This window comes from Zalophus californianus, chromosome 3 (assembly GCF_009762305.2).
Source record: "Zalophus californianus isolate mZalCal1 chromosome 3, mZalCal1.pri.v2, whole genome shotgun sequence".
Classification (NCBI taxonomy): domain Eukaryota; kingdom Metazoa; phylum Chordata; class Mammalia; order Carnivora; family Otariidae; genus Zalophus; species Zalophus californianus.
The window spans coordinates 133,760,752-133,780,581 of NC_045597.1; the positions used below are offsets into that span (position 1 = coordinate 133,760,752).

At 36.8% G+C, this 19,830-nt stretch overlaps 1 protein-coding gene across 6 annotated transcripts in view; it reads left to right on the top strand.

Moving 5' to 3' along the window:
• The window catches only part of UBR3 (ubiquitin protein ligase E3 component n-recognin 3), a 225,045-nt gene extending 222,796 nt beyond the window's left edge, over positions 1 to 2,249 (top strand). For 4 of the 6 annotated variants that reach the window (XM_027588549.2, XM_027588553.2, XM_027588555.2 and 1 more), the window contains 2 exons: positions 183 to 322; positions 624 to 2,249. In XM_027588549.2, the coding sequence (XP_027444350.1) occupies positions 183 to 322; positions 624 to 741 (258 nt within the window). In that variant the 3' untranslated portion in view covers positions 742 to 2,249. The remainder of the gene's footprint in view (positions 1 to 182; positions 323 to 623) is intronic. The other 2 variants (XM_027588550.2, XM_027588552.2) reach the window with 1 other exon arrangement.
• Positions 2,250 to 19,830: the final 17,581 nt, after the last annotated feature.

A 19,830-nucleotide genomic window follows, 5' to 3' on the forward strand; every position in this document is an offset into this window, starting at 1 on the left:
TCCTCCTAATGTATTAATCAAATGTTTAAGAATGAAGTTGTAAGTTTAACTCAGATGAAATCTTATTAAAAATTTAAGAAATATTTTGGTGGTATTTAGAAGACATTTAACTAAGGCATTCTTAATTTTCTTATAAAGTCCATTTGATTATGAAGATCATTGATATATTTTTAATTATTTAGCATTCTCAGAACTGTGGTGCTGGAACAGGGATTTTCCTTTTGATCAATGCATCGGTGATTATCATCATTCGAGGCCACCGCTTCTGCCTCTGGGGTTCTGTGTATTTGGATGCTCATGGAGAAGAAGATCGGGATCTTAGGTTAGATATGCATGGATATATTTGAATGTTTTATTGAAGTTTCATCAGTAAGAACAATGCGCCATTCCTGGCTTTGCAATTGTAATAATAATTTTTTTATATTAAGAAATTCTGATAATCATTAAGTTAGAGCTGTTTCTAGTTTTTGAGATACTTTCCACATCCACATGCTAAGGAAATATGAAATAAACCCAACTACTATGTGAGATTTTAGCCATAAAGAATCTATTTTTTAAAAATGTGTGTGAAATCTTCACTGTATTGTATAACTTTTAATACCTTTTTTTCCTTTTTATTCTAGGCGAGGCAAACCTCTCTACATTTGTAAGGAAAGATACAAAGTTCTTGAGCAACAGTGGATTTCTCATACTTTTGATCACATCAATAAAAGATGGGGTCCACATTACAATGGGCTGTGACCACCTCAGCATTGCATTATATCATTTTCATTAAGAATTTATCAACAATAAGCTTTACCTTAATTTGGGGGATTAACGCTTTTGCTGAGGGAGAAAAAGAAAACATATATTATAAAGCCTTTCCAAAATTAGGTGCTTGGTAATCACATTAATGGTATAATATTTTTTTTAAGTATCTGGAGAACATGACAAATAACAAGTTAAATCATTCTTTAGTGGTCCTTTTTTTTTTTTAAGTCCACAATTAATAAGCACAACTTGTTTAAAAATGATTCTCCCAGCAATGCATATCAGCTATTCATTGATACTTAGAGTGGGTGTGATTTATTTAAAGTTTTACTGCTTCTTTATATCTGTGTGTTTTAATTTGCATCTGCTAAACACAATGCATCCTTTCCCTCTACCATTCTTGTGTTGATTTGAGATTTTTGCTGTATGTAATTAGAAAAAAAATGTAAGACATGATTTATGTGAAATACTGTATAGTAAAAGTTGGTCTAATAGTAGGACTTTAAAATTTTTTCTTATTGTGAGGAATCTGTTAAAAGTTTAAGGCTTTGCTGAAAACTTAATTCATTCTCAGGAATTTCATAAATATTCTCCCCAGGTAAATAATTGAAATAGTTGTAAGATAAGTAGATAGCTGCTGTTAATATAATACAGTACATTTTGGGGGACATGTGTGGTTGGGGAAGGGAGTCCTTAAAAATCAAAATTTGCCATTTTGGTTGGATGAATTACTTGAGGTATTAACAAATAGATTTTACTATAAAATCAGAAGTTTTAAGAGCATACACATGGCAGATTTTGATTTTATGCATGCCCACCTTTTATTACCAACCAAGTTTTTGTTTAAATGACTGAATTGGAAATGCTCAGACTTACCCACAAATGAAGCTTAGTTTTGGAACTTTCCTGTCAGCTTGAGAGGTTCATCTGTATTGTATTTGTGCAGCGTAATCACTGCTATTTCTGCTTAGTTTCCTAAAAGGAAAAAAGAGGCTCAGTGGTGATGCCCCTCATGAATGAGCCGTGCATCTGTATTCTTCTTAGAAGCTGCTGCGAAAAGCAATTTATGTTTGTTGGGTTTTTTAATCACTAAGAATGGGAATGATTGAGCTAAAACCCACTCTATAAATAGAGAAGGAAGATTACAGAAAAGCATGTTATATATTGCTAACAAGATTTTTCTTCCAAATGATTTAGTAATTTGATGATTATTTAATATATAGTGTTATCAAGCAATTCCTGGTACTTTGGACTTCCATGGCTTGTTATATAAAATTACATTTTTACATGTGAAAATAAACTCAAAAACATCTAATGATAAAATTCAAAAATAAAGTCAGATCTGTTCTAAAAATTATTGAATGACATGACATTACAGAATGTGAAAATGGACATTAAATGATGGCCTTGCATTAAAATAGAGCAGAACAGTACATATTCAAATGTGTTCAAAATGTCAAAAAATCACCTATAACTCTACAATAAAATAAATGGAAATAGCTTGCTATTTTTATATACATTTCCAAAATATTAAGATAACTTTCTGAAAGATGAGACTGATTCTGTTTAACTAAATAGTTGTCCTTTCCAACACATTGCTACTTTTTTAAATACTGTATCATAAGTTCAGCCTGTCATATTTTTTGCATTGGTCATTCTGAATACCAGACCATTTGTAAGTGTGGTTGAAGAGCAAAATGCTAATTTAAATCTCTAGTAAATACTGTTACAGGATTCATGAACTTGAATAATTCTACAGTTTGAAACTCTGATGCTATATATACATGGTATAATGTATTCAGATTTTGATTACTACATATTTAAAATGGAATGTTTTATGATTGTGCATATGGATGTGAAGTGAAAATATTAGCCTTAACATTAAAATTTGGGTATTTGATAGTGTTTATTTTGATATTGGTGAATTAGTCACCAGTAAATTTTTAAAAAGCACTTGGTTGAAAATTGTACTTGAATTACATACATGCATGCTGCTAAACTAGAACTTTAATTTTTTCCCCATAACTTTTATAAGTCCCATTTATAAACCCACTTTTAAAAATAACCGGTCCAAGCTAGAGTGATGTGTGTATATTATTCAAAAAAAATGTACTGGTGTGATATCTTGTATGAATGATCATTTAAATACAGTACATTACTGTAGAGGCTAAATCAATCTTTATAATTAAGCAGAGATTACAAAACTAGGAATAATCAACATTGTAAGATATGTTAATAAAAACCTACTGTCATTTGGTTTGTGAAAGGTCCTTACAATGTTTAATTCTTACATGTTTTTCTCTTTTTTTTAAGGTATTGACAATTATATAAGTGAGCATAGCAGAAAAGATCAAAGCATAACGTAACTAATAGTTGCTCTAAGGTGGAGTTAAATATAAAGGATTTGCTCTTCCTTATACCTTTTATTTACAGAGGTAGTTCCTGTTTCTTCTGTCCTTGTCTTAAAACGAATGCAAAGCTTTTTGCTAAGTATGTATGGTTTTGGAAGTTGGGGAGAAGGAAATGGGTCTGCAGATCTGAGGAACACGCTGTGGTCCTTGCCGCTTTCTGAAAATTCCATCTGGACTTCAGAAATCTAAAGAGCTTTATGATAATGTTTATTTTGAATGGACTGTGGTTTTCTTGGAATTGACAGTTTTTGCCCCTACCCCTCCATCCTGAAGCTCATCAGGCAGTTATCAGTCAAGAATCCATTTGTGTTCACAAACCTTTTTTTTCTATTTTATATATTTTGGTATTTATTGATTTCTGTGACTTAGAAAAGATGCTGATTGAAAGCACTGAGGGCTTGGAGGTGACAACAGTGAGAGAGAATATATGAACCAAGAGTCTGTACCATCTCCAGGATTGTAATTGTTGACTCTCAAGTTCCTGTTGTTGGCTTATTTTTGTGGTCCTGTTGAACAACAAAAACAAAGCACAACGTGATTTTAACCGTGATTTTAATCAAATTACCAAGACAAGATACATTTACTGGGGGATATGCCTGACATGTGATGGTTGATGGGAGGACAGGAGACTTGGGACTGTGTCAGTCCCGTTCACAGCACATAGTTCTTTTCCTTTATGATCTGGCTGGAGTGGGCAGAAGGAGGGCAATATGATCATTTCTTGATTTGTGACCCTTCAAGCTCCCTTGCTAATGAAGCACATCAAATATGGAAGTACTATCACCATCCTAGGGTGCCGTAATCAAGTAGCACTGGAGTGAATATGACTGCAGCTGATAAAACACAGTGAAAAGGCGTGATGGGCCCTTACGTAGAGCTGCAATGTAAGACGTGGCAATAACAACATTAATATGGCAGAGCCCAAGAGCAAGCCAGAGAAGTAGGGTCAAGAGCACAGATAAAGACTTCAGCTTGGGTGAAGGAAGAGGGGCAAGAGAAAGGAAAGAGTCTAGAGCAAACAAAGAGGATTCATATCTGATTTCCTCTAAGGTTGGTGACAGAGGAGCAGGATCACTGGTGGAGGGTGAGCAGGCCTAGTATATCTGGGAGTTTTGAGTTAAGTGGTAGGGTTTAGAGGAGAGACTAGGCTAGAAATAAGGAGAAGCACCACAGAAGTCATAGTGAGAGCACAATGGGGTTAGAAGCCATAACATTTTCAATGGAGCCAATTAGAAAGGTTCTGGTACTTTATAGAGCCCCTAAGATCAGCAGTCCAGAACCCAAAGGGTAGAAATTAGACTGCTAAATTAATTCATAATTTGGGGACTTAAGAGACAGGTGCAATATCAGGTGGTAAGAGAATTAGTACTGGTTGAAATGAGTGTGGGGTCCATGCTGGGTAAATTGTGGGCTATAGGATTGGAATTCATGATGAAACTTAATGAGCAGATGTAATGCAAGTTTTCAAAGTTTTCATTTGGAATTAGGACAAACTGCTTTTCTATTGAATCATTTGAATTCATTCAGTAAATATTTATTGAGCTCCTCTTATGCACCAAGCAGTGATGAATACTGGAAGTACAATGGAAAAAAAGCCAGGTAGTCCTTCTCTCATATAGCTTTCTGTGTGATTAATGCTACAAATGGTTTTCTGTTAAGGGGCCGGGGGGCTGGCTAGGAGGAGAATGGAATATAAGGTACTATTGAAGGAACCTCTAAACGAGACTTGGGAAGTATGATGAGGCTTCCAGGAGATAGAGATGTCTGTGTGATTCCCAAATACCGTGTAGGACATACGTGGGTGAAAGTGGAGGTGTGGGGAGTAGTGTCTCAGGCAAGTATAGTGAATACCATTGGCAAAGACCCGAGGTTGAAAGAGGACTTGTAGTTACAGATCTGAAAGGGAATCATTATGACTCTAACAGGTGCTTTTGAGAGAAAGATAAAAATTAAATTACAAAGGTATTTTATAAGCCTTTTAAGGGTTTTAGACTTTGTTCAGAGAGCATGGGAAGCCATTTTAGGGCTGTAGACAGGAGAGTGACATAATTAGATTTGCATCTTAGAAAAATCAATTTGGCTGCACTGTGGAGAAAAATGCAGAGTGGGAAGAACTGTTCGATACCTACTGAAAGAGCCAAGACACGATGGTTGGCTCAGCTAGGTGAATCGTAGTAGAGATAGAAGTAGTGGACAGTATCAAAAGAGACTTGTGGGAAATCAGTAGGGTAAGGGAGAGCAAGGAGTATTAAGTGCCTACTATATTCTAGACACTAAGCTAAATGTCAGGGCTATCACATTGAACAAGGCAAATAGGGTTAGTAGTTGCTTACCATCTTGTGGAAAACAACACTATATATATAATTACAAGTAAATAGATGTTATCAGCAAGTTAGAGGGTTGTGGGAACCAGGGGACTCACGTATTTTGGGGAGTTCACAGAAGCCTACATGGAGGAAGTGATGTTTAAGTTGAGACCTGAGAAAAGGGTAGATGTAGCTAAGTGAAGGAAGAAATGGAGGGCATTCTAAAGGCCCTGAAATTATATGTAGCACATAGGCTCTGAAATTAGCATGGGCAGGGGACATTCAACAAACTGAAAGAAATGAAGTACAGCTGAAGCATTGAAAACAGAAGGTAGTGGAGTATGTAACAAGAGATGATGCAGGAAAGGTGGTCAGGAATCTGATTATGGCCTCTTGAGCCATGTTATGGATTTTGGTCTTTATCCTAAGGGGAATCCTAAGGAAGTCATTGTAAGAGATTAGGGCAGATTGTAATATTAAAAAACACTATGGCCTTAATTTAGAGCAGAGATCAGCAAGCATTTTCTATAAAGGGCCAGTTGGTTTCTGTCACAACTATTCAATTCTGCCATTGCGGTGCAAACAGCATCCGTTGATCTGCATAAGTGAATTGACAAGGCTGTGTTCCAGTAAAACTACTTATAAAAACAGGCTGTGGGCCATAGTTTGCCAAGCTTAGTTTTGGTGAGGTGGTAGAGGTAGAAGCCAAAGTATAGCTTCTGGAGGTGAGAAAGTAGGAAGTTGACAATGAAGTGGAGGAGTGGAACCCAATTTCTGACTCTCCTGAGCACGGGCCGGTCATATCCCCATCTGCAGGACACCTGGTTGTGTTTGCATCAAACTACCTCCTTTCAAGTAGTTTTTGCTATTACTCAGATGGTGTGTTGTTTTACCATCGGGAGTCTAGGGCTTGAAGCCAGCAGACCTGGGTTTGAATGACCTCACTTCATCTCAGTATATTAGGAATGTGCCCTGTTTCAAACAAAACACCTTACTAAGCAATGGCTTGAAGAAATAAGGGGTTTATTAGTTTCAAGGAAATCATCATGGATCTGGACCGCTACTGTTTCCCTTTTCTACATTGTTAGGTTATAGTTTTCACCCTCATGACCACAAGACAGCTGTTAATCTCCAGGTTGCTCTGAGGATGAAAAGCAAGATGGCTGCTAACCTTGTTTTCCAGGCAGGAAAAGAGGCCAAAGCCTTCTTCCTAAGGTGTTGTCCATTGTTCAGCAAGAGAAGGCTTCTCCCATTGCACTTTTTACATACATCTCATTAGTCAGTACTGTGAGATGGCAACTATTAAATGCAAAGAAATCTGGGACGGTAAGTGTTTTAGCTTTTGAGCCTCTACACTAAAGGAATACAGGGCAGATAAAAGGGATTGCTAGTGACTTCTAGATAGCAAATTCAAAGCCTGCCACACTTTGGTTTCTCATCTGTGCGATAGAGACAATAGCTAATATGACTAAATGAACATAGACACTTCTGGCTTCTATTAATGTCAGATTAAGTGATTCATACTACATTAGTTATCGATTGCTGTGTAACAAATTACCTAAAATTAATGCAGTAAAACAATATTCATTGCTTCACAGTTTCTGTGGTTTAGGAATCCAAGAGTTGTTCAGCTGGGTGGTTCTGCCTCAGAGTCCCTTACAAGACTGCAGTTAAGGTATCAGCCAGGGCAGCAGTCATCCAAGGCTTGACTGGGGCTTGGTGGGTCTGCTTCCAAACTCACACCTGTGGCTATTGACTAGAGACTTCGGTTTCTTTCTTTTTCTTTTCTTTTTTTTTTTTTAAAGATTTTATTTATTTATTTGAGAGAGAGAGAATGAGAGATAGAGAGCACAAGAGGGAAGAGGGCCAGAGGGAGAAGCAGACTCCCTGCTGAGCAGGGAGCCCGATGTGGGACTCGATCCTGGGACTCCAGGATCATGACCTGAGCCGAAGGCAGTCGCTTAACCAACTGAGCCACACAGGCGCCCCGAGACTTCGGCTTCTTGCCATGTGGAACTCTTCACAGGGCTGCTAAAAACACAGCAGCTGACTTTACTAGAACAAGTGACCCAAAAGAGGGAGAAGGAAAGACTGAGAACATAAAAAAGCATGCCCAAGATGAAAGCCCCAGTGTCTTTTATAACCTGAGCTTGGAAGTGGCCTATGATCATTTCCACCACACATACCGACCCTGGTACAATGTGAGAGGGCTTTACACAAGAGTGTTTAAGAATCAGGAGGTGGAGATCATTAGGGGCCCATCTTCTTGAAGAAAACTTTAAAAGCCAAATGAGTCGACAAAAATTGAAGAAGCAAGAGTATATATGTACTCTCAAAGTATGCCCCTCAAGATGTTTATTAACCACAAAGGGTAAGATAGTAACTTTATAGTAGAGAAACCTGGTAGATAGCACTTTAATGAAGTGATTAGAGTCACTACCACCAGGAATAAAACTTACTGACTTTATGAACCCTTAATATGATTTACTGAGAAATATGTAATAAAACTGCAAAAAGTACATAAGTTTATTCCAACCATGTGAAAACTTCAGACAAACCCAACTAAAGGACATCCTACAAAATAACTTACCAGTACTCTTTGAAGTGTCAAGGTGAAAGATGAGGAAAAACTGAAGAATTGTTACAAGACTGGAAGGGCCAAGGGAGAAACAACTAAATGCAATGTGGGATCTTGGACAATAAGATCTTGACACCAAAAACACAATGAGAAAGCTGGTGAAATTCAAATAGTTTTTGGAGTTTAGTTAATAGTGTAAAATTAATGTTAATTTCTGATTTTGATAATTTTTCTATGGTTATCTGAGTTGTTAACATTACAGGACACACAGTGAGGAATATGTAGGAATTGCACTATTCATACAACTTCTGCAAGTCTAAAGTTTGTTCAAAATGTAAAGTTTTTAAAAAGGCATAGACTAAGAGAATTTCCCTCAAATAAAAGAATAATAATTTTGGTTCAGGTCATGATCTTAGGGTCCTGGGATCAAGTCCTGCTTCAGGCTCCCTGCTCAGTGGGGAGTCTGCTTGTCTCCCTCTCCCTTTGCCCCTCCCCCCCCACTTGTGTCCCCTTTCAAATGTATCTTAAAAAAAAAAAGACTGATGGAGTGAAGGGAGTAATTCCAGCTCTAAAAAAAGTCTTGGTCATAGACAATGCTTTCCAGTGACTAGCAGAAAGAACAACCTCTCTGGAGGATATCATCCAAATTATTTCTGAAAATATTTCAAATAAAGTGAAGGAACAGGATGAGACAATACATATAAGCCAAAATCAATAGAAAAATAATAGTAATGGGCCACAGGAACTCTAGATACTAAAACTGATTTTTTTTTAATTTGAAAAAGAACCAATTAGAAATTCTGGTACTGAAAATATTAAGAACTTAATGGAGCTGTTTAATATCATGTGAGACATAGCTAAAGACATGGTAAACTGGATTAAAAGTCAGAAGAGTTTAAACGATTTGGAAAGTGGGTAAGAGAGGTAAAAGTCATAGAGGACATGGTGAAAATGTCAAACACACTTGGAGTTCCAGAAAGATAGGGGAGAAAGAATGTGTCAGAGACAGGATTGAAAGAGATAATAGCTGAGGATTTTCTGCAAGTGATGAAAGACATTGAGCCATAAATTCAAGAAGTCAGTAGAACCCAAGTAGGATAAATAGAAAGGAATCCATATCAAGACACATAGTGAAACTGGAAAAAAAAAAAGAAAGAAAAATCTTAAAAGCTTCCGACTGGAAAAAGAATGAACTACCTTCAAAAGATTTCTGATTTCTCCGGGTGCTGGGTGGTTCAGTCGGTTAAGCACCTGCCTTGTGCTCAGGTCATGATCTCAGGGTCCTGGGATTGAGCCCTGCATCGGGCTCCCTGCTCAGTGGGGAGCCTGCTTCTCCATCTCCTGCTCCCCCTGCTTGTGCTCTCTCTCTCAGATAAATAAAATCTAAAAAAAAAAAAAAAATAGATTTCTGATTTCTCAATAGTATATTGGAAACAAGTAGTAGAAAAATACCTTCAAAGTGTTGAAAGAAAACTCTCAACCAAGGATTCTCTACACAACAAAAATATTCAAGAATGAAGGCAAAATAAAGACATTAAAATAAAAATGTGAGAGAATTTAATAGCAACAGATCCTCCCTAAGGAAGGAAAATCCCCCCAAAAGTTCTTCAGACAAAAGGAAAATAGCCCTGGTAGAAGATTAAATTTCAGTAAGAAACAAAAAACAAAAATTGTAGTAAATATTTAAGTATAGCTAAATGAACATACTGCATAAAGTGACTATGATAATGCATTGTATAGAATTTCAATATGTATGTATATGAGTGGCAACAGTAGAATGTAAGCTACAGGGATAAATGAAATTGAAATTTTTAAATTTCTTAAATTGTCTCAGAAAAGGGTAAAGTTAATATTTACTTAGAAGAAAACAGTTACAAATCTTTGTGATCTTGGATTAGGCAGTAGTTTCTTAGCTATGACACCTGAAACACAACCCATTGCCCCTCAAAAAAAAAAAAAAGATAAATTGGACTCCATCCATATTAAAAACTTGTCTTTCAAAGAACACTATCAGGAAAGTGAAAACTCACAGAATGGGAGAAAAATATTTGTTAATCATATGTATGATAAGGCTTAATATGCCAAATATATAAAGAACTCTTATAATTTAACAACCAAAAGACAACCCAATTAAAAAATGGACAAAGGACTTGAACAAACTTTCTCCAAAGAAGATACACAAACAGCAAATAAGCTCTATTAATAAAATGCTCAACTTTATTAGCCATTAGGGAAATGTAAATCAAAACCACAGTATGATATTACTTCATGACCCCTAGGATGGCTTACCCAGAAAAATGGACAATAACAAGTGCTGACAATGTGGAAAGATTGCAACCCTCATACTTTGCTTGGGGAGGGGGGGATGTAAAGTAACATTGCTGTGTTTGACAGTTCCTCAAAAAATTGAACGTATACTATATGACCCAGCAGTTACACTCTGAATTATATACCTAAGAGAACAAAAAATAAATGTACAAAAACTTGTACACAAATGTTTACAGCAACATTGTCCACAACAGTAAAAAATGTTACCAACCAATGAATGGATAAAGAAAAGGGGGTATATCCATAAAATGGAATATTATTCAACCACAAAAGGAGTGGAACACTAATGCACGTTACGACATGGACGAGCCTTGAAAACATGCTAAGTGAAAGAAGCCAAAGGCTGCAGACAAAAGCTGGGCTATCCAGAATAGGCAAATCCATAGGGACAGCAAGTAGATTAGAGATTGCTAAAGTCGTGGGGGAAGAGGAAATATGGAATGGCTGCTAATAGTAAGAGGGTTTCTTCTGGGGGAGATGAAAATATTCTGGAATTAGATAGTAGTGATGGTTGTACAGCTTTGTGAATATAATAAAAGCCACTGAACAGTACACTTTAAAAAGATGAAGTTTGGGGCACCTGGGTGGCTCCGTTGGTTAAGTGTCCAACTTGATTTCAGCTCAGGTCATCTCAGGGTTGTGAGATTGAGCCCCACATCAAGCTGTATGCTCAGTGGGGAGTCTGCTTGAGATTCTCTCTCCCTCCCTCTGCCCCTCTCCTGCTCTCTAAAATAAATGAATAAAAAGATGAATTTTATGGTATGTGAATTACATCTCAATAAAATCAAGTGACAATCATGTACTCTTAAGGTATTAATACACATTACAATTTTTCTAGCCTTCATTTTGACAAATCCTGCCATGTAATATGGTGGAAAAAAGTATAAGCATTAGAGACAGGCAGATCTGGATTCAAATCCAGCCCAGCACTCACAAGATGTGTGGTCCTGGGAGAATCAGTCTCACTGAAATCACTTTCCTGATTGGATGATAATACTTCACTGCAAGGTTATGAGGATAGGTGTGATGTGTAGAAAGATGCTTGTAAAGATCCAGAGCAGCTGGATCCTCCAAAATGATGAACCAAAAACCGAAAAATTAATATGTGAAAAAGATGTAATAGACTAATGACAATCTTTACAATAAGCTTATGAAATATTTAGGTCTTTTTATAAACACATGGTATTTACATAATGCAAAAAAGCAGTAGACTGAACTTGGGAGACCTAGAGATTCTTCAAAAGAAAAATAAAGGGACTGACTTAGGCTAAAGTTCCTCAAGGACCAGACTGCTTGCTCATTTTACCTCTGTGGCTTTTTACTTCACCTGCTATATGGAGATACTCAATACTTCTTGGTAAGTGAAATAAGGTTAATATACTTTCTAGGAAAGTATATTTCTAGGGTAATTAAAAAAAATCTTTCATACAGAATAAGAAAGAGGATAAAACTTCCAAACTAATATGGGAGTGGAGAATAGAATAATAACCAATCAAAAATAACGTAAGGGGTGCCTGGGTGTCTCAGTCGGTTAAGCATCTGCCTTCGGCTCAGGTCATGATCCCAGGGTCCTGGGATAGAGCCCCACGTCCCTGCTTGGCAGGGAGCCTGCTTCTCTCTCTCCCTCTGCTGCTCCCCCTACTTGTGCTCTCTTGCTCTCTCTCTCTGTCAAATAAATAAAAAAAATATTAAAAAAAAAAATGTGGCCAGAAGAGAGAAATACAATTACATAAGAAGGTAGTCATTTGAATCTATACTTACAGAAATTACATTAAATACAAATAGTTTGAATTCCTGATTAAGAAAAAAGTTGTCGACTAGATTAAATAGAAAACCAACATTTGATGTTTACCAGAGGCACATCCAAAACAACTATGACTATATTTTGAAAAAGAGCTAGAGATATTCACTGATATGTATATGATAATGATAATGATATATTGTCTGGAGTTTGCCTTAAAATAATTTGAGGTGAGGGTGGGAAATGGGGAGATGGGAATATAGATGAAAGAAGGCTGATTATGTACTATTAATTATTGAAGCTGGAGGATGAGTACATGGGAATTTTTATATTATTCTCTCAACTTTTACATGGTTTGAAATTTTCCATAACAAATTATGACCAAGTTGAGCTTACCACTCAAATAATGGAAGGATTGTTTAACATTAAAATACCAATCAATTTAATTTGCTACATTAACATATAAAGGAGAAAATGTTAAGATCAGCTGATGCAAAAAAATCATGTGACAAAAATCTAACTTGCATTCATAGTTAAAATTGTTAACAAGTTAGGAATAGAAGATAATTTCCTTAATCTGATAAAGTTTGGATACCAAACAACAACAAAAAACCCAAATAAAAACAAAAACAATAAAACCTGCAAAGATCATATTTAATGGTGAAACATTGAAAACTTTCCCTTTGAGATTGGGAACAAGACCAGATGTCCTGTATAACTACTCTGTCAACATTGTAGGAATGTCCTAATAATGGTTGAAGAGGAAGAAATAAAGTTGTCAGTATTCAGATTCAGTAATGATGTGATTGTGTACACAGAAAGTACAAAAGAATCTATAGATAAGTTATTCCAGTTAGAGTTTAGATAGGTTACTAGAAATAAAATCAAAATAGAGAAAAATAAATTATTTCTATTTACCAAAAAAAAATTGTTAGAACATACCATCTACAAAAGCATACAACTATAAAATACCTATGAACTAATCTAATAAAAGATTTGTGGGTCCCTGGGTGTCTCAGATGGTTAAGCATCTGCCTTCAGCTCAGGTGGTGATCACAGCATCCTGGGATGGAGCCCCACATTGGGCTCCCAGCTCAGTGGGGAATCTGCTTCTCGCTCTCCTTCTGCTGCCCCCTCTTGCTTGTGCTCTCGCACTCTCTCTGTCAAATAAATAAATAAAATCTTAAAATATTTGTAAGACTTCTTTAGCTAAAATGATATTGAGAAAAATCAAAGATATTAATAAGAAAAATCTAAACAGATTTACATGTTATAAAAGGGTAGACTTAATATTTATAAAGATGTTATTTTTCCTTATATTGCCAGGCAATCAAAATTCAAAGATATATTGACTCTAAATTTTATATGGAAATGCAGAGGTCCAAGTTAAGCCAAGACATTCTTACAGAAGAACAAAGTTTTCCTAGATAAGACTTGTTCTGTTATCAAGACTTAACAATAGTTCACTAAGAATTAAGGTAATGGGGTGGGGGGAATGGGTTAGCCCAGTGATGAGTATTACAGAGGGCATGTTATTGCATGGAGCACGGTGTGTTATATGCAAACAATGAATCATGGAACACTACATCAAAAACTAATGATGTACTGTATGGTGACTAACATAATAAAACACAATTTAAAAAAAAAGGAATTAAGATAATGTGCCGCTAGGGTAAGGATAGATAAATAGACCAAAGGAACAGAGTAGAGAGCCCAGAACAAAGCCATGCATATGTGAACACTTGATTTATAAGAAGAGTAGCACTGCATGGCAGTGGGAAGAGAATGGGTTTTTCAGTAAGTGATAGTGGTATCCATATTGGATCCTATCACACCATACCAAAATCTGTACTAGGTAGATGCTAGCCCTAAATGTGAAAAGGAAAATAATAAAGATCTTGGAGGATGTGATAATCATTAATGCTGTCCACCAAAGATTTTCTAGTTCATTTTCAGGTTCATGTTAGGATTATAATTTCCTACTCCCTTGAACTAGATACAGCCATATAATTCACTTCAGTCAATGTAATGTGACTAGAAGTGATGTGTGCTTCCTTGTAGAATCTTTAAAATCCAGTGAATGATTCATCCTGTTGTTTTTCTCATTGTCATGGCAACTGGTGATGCTCCAGGTGCTGGCTACTCTGTTCCAGAGTACTACTGGGTCCTAGTTTGAAAATAAGCTAACCCTGTGCTGGATAAGCAAAACAAACATGAACAAAAATAAACCTTGGGGCGCCTGGGTGGCTCAGTTGGTTAAGCATCTGCCTTCGGCTCAGGTCATGACCTCAGGGTCCTGGAACTGAGCCCTGTGTTGGGCTCCCTGCTCAGTGGGGAGTTTCCTTCTCCCCGCCTCTGCCTCCACCCCCCTGCTCATGCTCTGTCTCTGCCTCTCTCTCCAATAAATAAAATCTTCTAAAAAATTAAAAATTAAAAATTAAAAAACAACAAAAAATAAACCTAGCATTTTAATATGATAAGATTCTTGTAGTTGCTTGTTACTGTAATATAATCTGGATTATCCTCACTGATAGAGAAATTGCTATGAAGAATGGGATTTTTTGTGACAAAAAATAATAAAATATATGTCAGTGGTTTAAGAGTTGACGGTAGATAGCAATAAAGCTGATATTTAAGGATGAAAAGGAGATCTATGTTATCCAGGGGCAAAATATTTGTTAAGCTGTTGTCTGCAATAATTTATAAGATGAATAAGATACCTAATGAACTTGTAGCTATAGGGGAAAGTGTTGGAAAACAGAATGTGTTGCCTGCTGTTGGCTGCATTACACAAGGTATTATAAGAGCAGATGAGCTCAGAAAAGAACTGACCATTTTGTAGCAAGAATAAAAAAGAACACAGTCGAAAAATTTGGGGAATTGAAGAGTTGGAAAACACACCTTCTCTCAACCACAATTACTAAAAGATAAAACTGAAAAAGTTTTGAGTAACAGTAAACTCAGCGTCTGGCAAAGATGAAATGAGATTATAGTCTTGACATCATTGTTAAAACCTCTGAAAAGCCTTTGTGAAAGTACTTGTTTCAGAGTAAAGATCAAAGTAAGGGTGTGGTGTGCGATATATCCTTTCAGTTGGACAAAATGGTTTATGGAAAAGAGACTAAAAATGTGGCTCTTCCACTGAGGTCTGATAAGTTTAATTTACCTACAAATAAGTAGAAAGAGAGTCATGGAAGACAGAAAGCAATGATACAGAGCAAATCTAAGAAGAATGTCTAGAAAAGAGCTATTGCTAGAGCTTTTGAAGCCTGGAAATGACTGGACACCAATAGGTAAAAAGTCTACTATGTTTTTAAGAGAGTTATATTAAAGAAACCATGAATAAGGATATTAGAAATCTGTGGTTCTTGGAAGGCCTGGGTGGTTCATTTGGTTAAGCATCTGACTCTTGATTTCAGCTCAGGTCATGATATGGAATCAAGCCCTACGTCATGTTCCCACTGGGCATAGAGCCTGTTTGGGATTCTCTCTCTCTCTCTCCTCCTCTCCCTCTGCCCCTCCACCCCCATGTGCTCTCTCTCTCTCTCTTAAAAAAAAAAAAAAATTAGAAGAAAAAGAAGTCTGTGACTCTTTAGTACTTAAAATGACTTTGTAAGCATATAATGAAAAAAAGTAGGCTGTCTGAGAGCTGCACAGCTCCCAGGGAGACATACTCTCTTTGGTGTGGACAAGTAGTATAAAAAAACAACAACATATTCCCAGAGCATGGAACCATGGGCCACAAAGACACTGGACAAAGAACATCTTCCCAAGAAGCAGACTGTAGACCTAATCAAGATACATTATACACCCATCAGATAAAGGGCTTTCAAAATGTCTTGCCAGGCATATTTCAAAATTGCTATGAATCAATGACTGTTGTATTTCTTTAATTTTTCCATTTTCTAAGGGGAAGTGTTTATTATAGTCACAAGTCCCTTTCTCTTATTATATATTCACATTTTGTTTTTCTATGTAATTAGACATTTTTAACTAAAGTCAATGTTTTTCTCTAACAGGTTGTTAATAAATATTAATTCTTAAAATGTATATGAAATCACTTTATATTTCTGTTATTAAAGTGTTCTAAAGAAAAATAATCATTAAAATAAAACTCCCAGAGTTCACAGACTTCAGATGTAAAGAAGCAGATGTCAAAGTTAAGTAAAATATTTTGCCTAAAAGGATTATGACTGTTGCAAGAAAAATATGTATAAGCAAGTAATAAAGGTCAGTGAGAAAATTTAGATGAAATTAAATGCTTTTGGCCTAAAATGTTTGAGATTTTCTATCTGAGGTAAAATATTTTACTTCAATGTTATTGAGTTGTTTATATTGACCCATATATTAACTCATATATTCTAGTTTGTTTCCTTCAAAAAATAGATATTTCTTTTGCTATCCACTTGCTAGTAAATTTTCTTTATTGTCCACACTAGTTGTATCATCTGGATGCTTTAAAAGAACCATAATTATGTAACTTTATCTCCAGGGTTTTCTTTCCTTATATGACATTTGGTGTTTTTTAAGGTTACATTTTTTTTCAGTGACTTTTACATTTCTTCAGATCAATGCCCTTCACTTTGTTTTTCCAAAGGGAATATCCACAATGAATGATTATGTAGAGATAATGCCATCACCTTGGAGACCCAGATCTACACAGATTGGTTGCTTGCCTGGAATGTACATTATAGGTAAGCAATTTCTCCTAAGTGTTCTTGTTTATTTAAAAGAAGAGTTGCTTCAAAAAATTACTTTCTCTGCAATTTTCCACTATTAATTATTTATAAAATAAGAACCTATGGTTCTCATCTATGATATTGCCATATATTAACTCTGCTGCCGATAAAATTTGTCACATATAATTTTATTTCTCTAAAAGATGATATAAATAGGTTCTTTCAAATCTGTTGGGGAAATTATACTCTTGGTTCTTCTATGTCTTTTCTCCTATTTGGTGCTTCTGGATATCAATTCAGTTTTATAGAGGAAAATAAAACAAGATAAATCCCAGACTGCATGGCAGCTAATCAGTGGGTCTCCTGTCATATACATGTCATTAGGCATTTCTCATACCTGTTTTGTAAGCTCACTGATATTTAGTCTGGTAGGTTAGGAGGGTTTTTTAAAAAATATATAACTTACCCTATTATTGAAGTGCAATTCCCATACCTCAGCTATCCCACAATTCATTTTACGAACTCTACCTATAAGGTACGATAGGGACAGCACGTTAGATTAAGACCCTGAACTGGTGGACGAGGAAGGCTAAGCCTGTCAACTAATTATCCTTGTGATTGAGAAAAACATTTGTGAAAGTACTCGTTCTTATTGCAAATAATCTGAAATGGATGAATACGGAGAATTCAGTAGAATGTCCACTGCTTAGCATTTCTGATAAGATAGAGAGATGAGAGAATATGGGCACAATTTGAATAGATACCTCAAAGGTGAAGTTGACTGTATTATTACTACTGGTATTCATTAGGAAGTCACACACACACTGTCTTCCTCTTCACCCCTGGCCCCAGGAATCCCTGTTTACCGGTCTACTTCCTAAAGCTCATCCTTCCCTTTTTTCTCTCTTTAAAAATGTTTTCTGGGGCGCCTGGGTGTCAGTTGTTAAGCGTCTGCCTTCGGCTCAGGTCATGGTCCCAGGGTCCTGGGATGGAGCCCCACATCGGGCTCCCTGCTCAGCGGGAAGCCTGCTTCTCCCTCTCCCACTCCCCCTGCTTGTGTTCCCTCTCTCGCTGTGTCTCTCTCTCTCTCTGTCAAATAAATAAATAAAATCTTTTTTAAAAAATTAAAATAAAAATGTTTTCTTCTGATATCTTCTCAGTTTTCAGCTACTTTGTGCCTTTAGCTATAATTCCTTAGACTCTTTTAATATAATTTTCTCCCATTAGATTATCAATTTTATCCAAGAAACCTTTATAAACAGCCTGCTGTTCCTAAGGTTTTGCCTTAGATATTAGGTATGATACAAAGTGGAGAAAGGAGCTAATATTTTGGAGTGCCTACTGTAAGTAAGAAGACACTGTGCTTGACATTTCATTCACATTATTTGTTTAATTCCTATAGCAACCTTATTATATACTATTTCCCCTTTTTACTTATGAAGAAATTAGGCTTACAGAGGCTAATTGGTGCAATGTCACACAGTCAACAAAGGAGCTGGAATTCAAACCCTAGTTTAATTTTAAAACCCATTATCTGTCTTCAGTATTTTGCTATATTGAAAATGACAGAGGTGATTGCAATGTTAGGAATGTTGATAAACCATATTTCTAGGCAGACTTAAGTAATTGTTAGAATGAAGTGCCACAGGAATGCCAAGGAGAATTAATTCCATCTGGGAGGCCAAAGAAGCTCAACGAAGAAGATGGCTTTGAAAGTGGCCTTGAAGGATGCATATTTCATTAAACAGGTAAAAGGGACAGTGAAGGACAGCAGAAGCAAAGGCAGGTTGGCTCTACAGCACACACTGAATCTAGGGAATGGAGGCCTTTAGATGCCAAGAGGAGTTCACCTTTAGAAGCAATGAGCCATCCCAGGAGTTTGAGCAGGGGAGTGATGTTCTCCATGCTGAGTTTTGAGGGAAAGAGCACCGCAGCACTGTGAAGGAGAACGAAATTATTTTAGTGGTGCATGTGAGAAATAATCAGGATCTGAGGGAAATGCAGGAAAAACTAGGGAACCACAAAAAGGTGCTCAAAAGCCCAGTCTATGTTGAATCATAGACCTGTACCTCTGAAACAAATAATACATGTTTAAAAAAAAAAAAGAAGAACATAGCAGGAGGGGAAGAATGAAGTGGGGGAGATCGGAGGGGGAGATGAACCATGAGAGATGACGGACTCTGAGAAACAAACTGATGGTTCTAGAGGGGAGGGGGTGGGGGATGGGTTAGCCTGGTGATGGGTATTAAAGAGGGCACGTTCTGCATGGAGCACTGGGTGTTATGCACAAACAATGAATCATGGAACACTACATCAAAAACTAATGATGTAATGTGTGGTGATTAACATAACGTAATAAAAAAAAAAAAAGCCCAATCTATTGGATACTGAAAGTGAGGGATATGAGAGAATTAAAGGTTACTGAGGCTTCTAGACTAGGTGACTGAGAGGGTAATGATTCTAGTTACCACAAGAGGGAGCACAGTGGAGGAAAAATTTCAATAGAATAATGGAGTTGAGTTCTTGGTGCTAGTGCCATGCATGTGGAGCCACCTCACAGCAAGTTGTCTGGAGCTAGACTCGCAAGCTGGGATGATTCCCATGGGGCCATGAAGACACAATAAGAGAAGTTAGAGGACAGAGTCCTGGGAATACCTCCATTTAGAAGTGCATGTGGGTTATGGTTACCTGGGATAGGGGGTGGTACTTGTTAGATTAGGCAGACCAGGGTCTGACTGAGGGATCTGGGGATTGGGTGCAACTCTTAGTGAATGAGAAGCCAGAGAACAAGTGAATGGGCCAGGCTGGGGAGATGCAGGGCAGGGGATGAAGGTTGTGTACACCGTCTGGGGGTGCTGTAGCAGGAACAATTTTAATCTCTTTTTACTTAAGAGTTTGTCTCTCAGGGAGTCATGAGCAATGGTGGGAGGTCTCCAACCAAGAATCCCTAACACACCGGAGAGTCTGGCTTTAGTGACAGTTCATGGATAACCTTCTCCTTTCATTTACTGTCTCAACACACACCTCCCTGAATGTG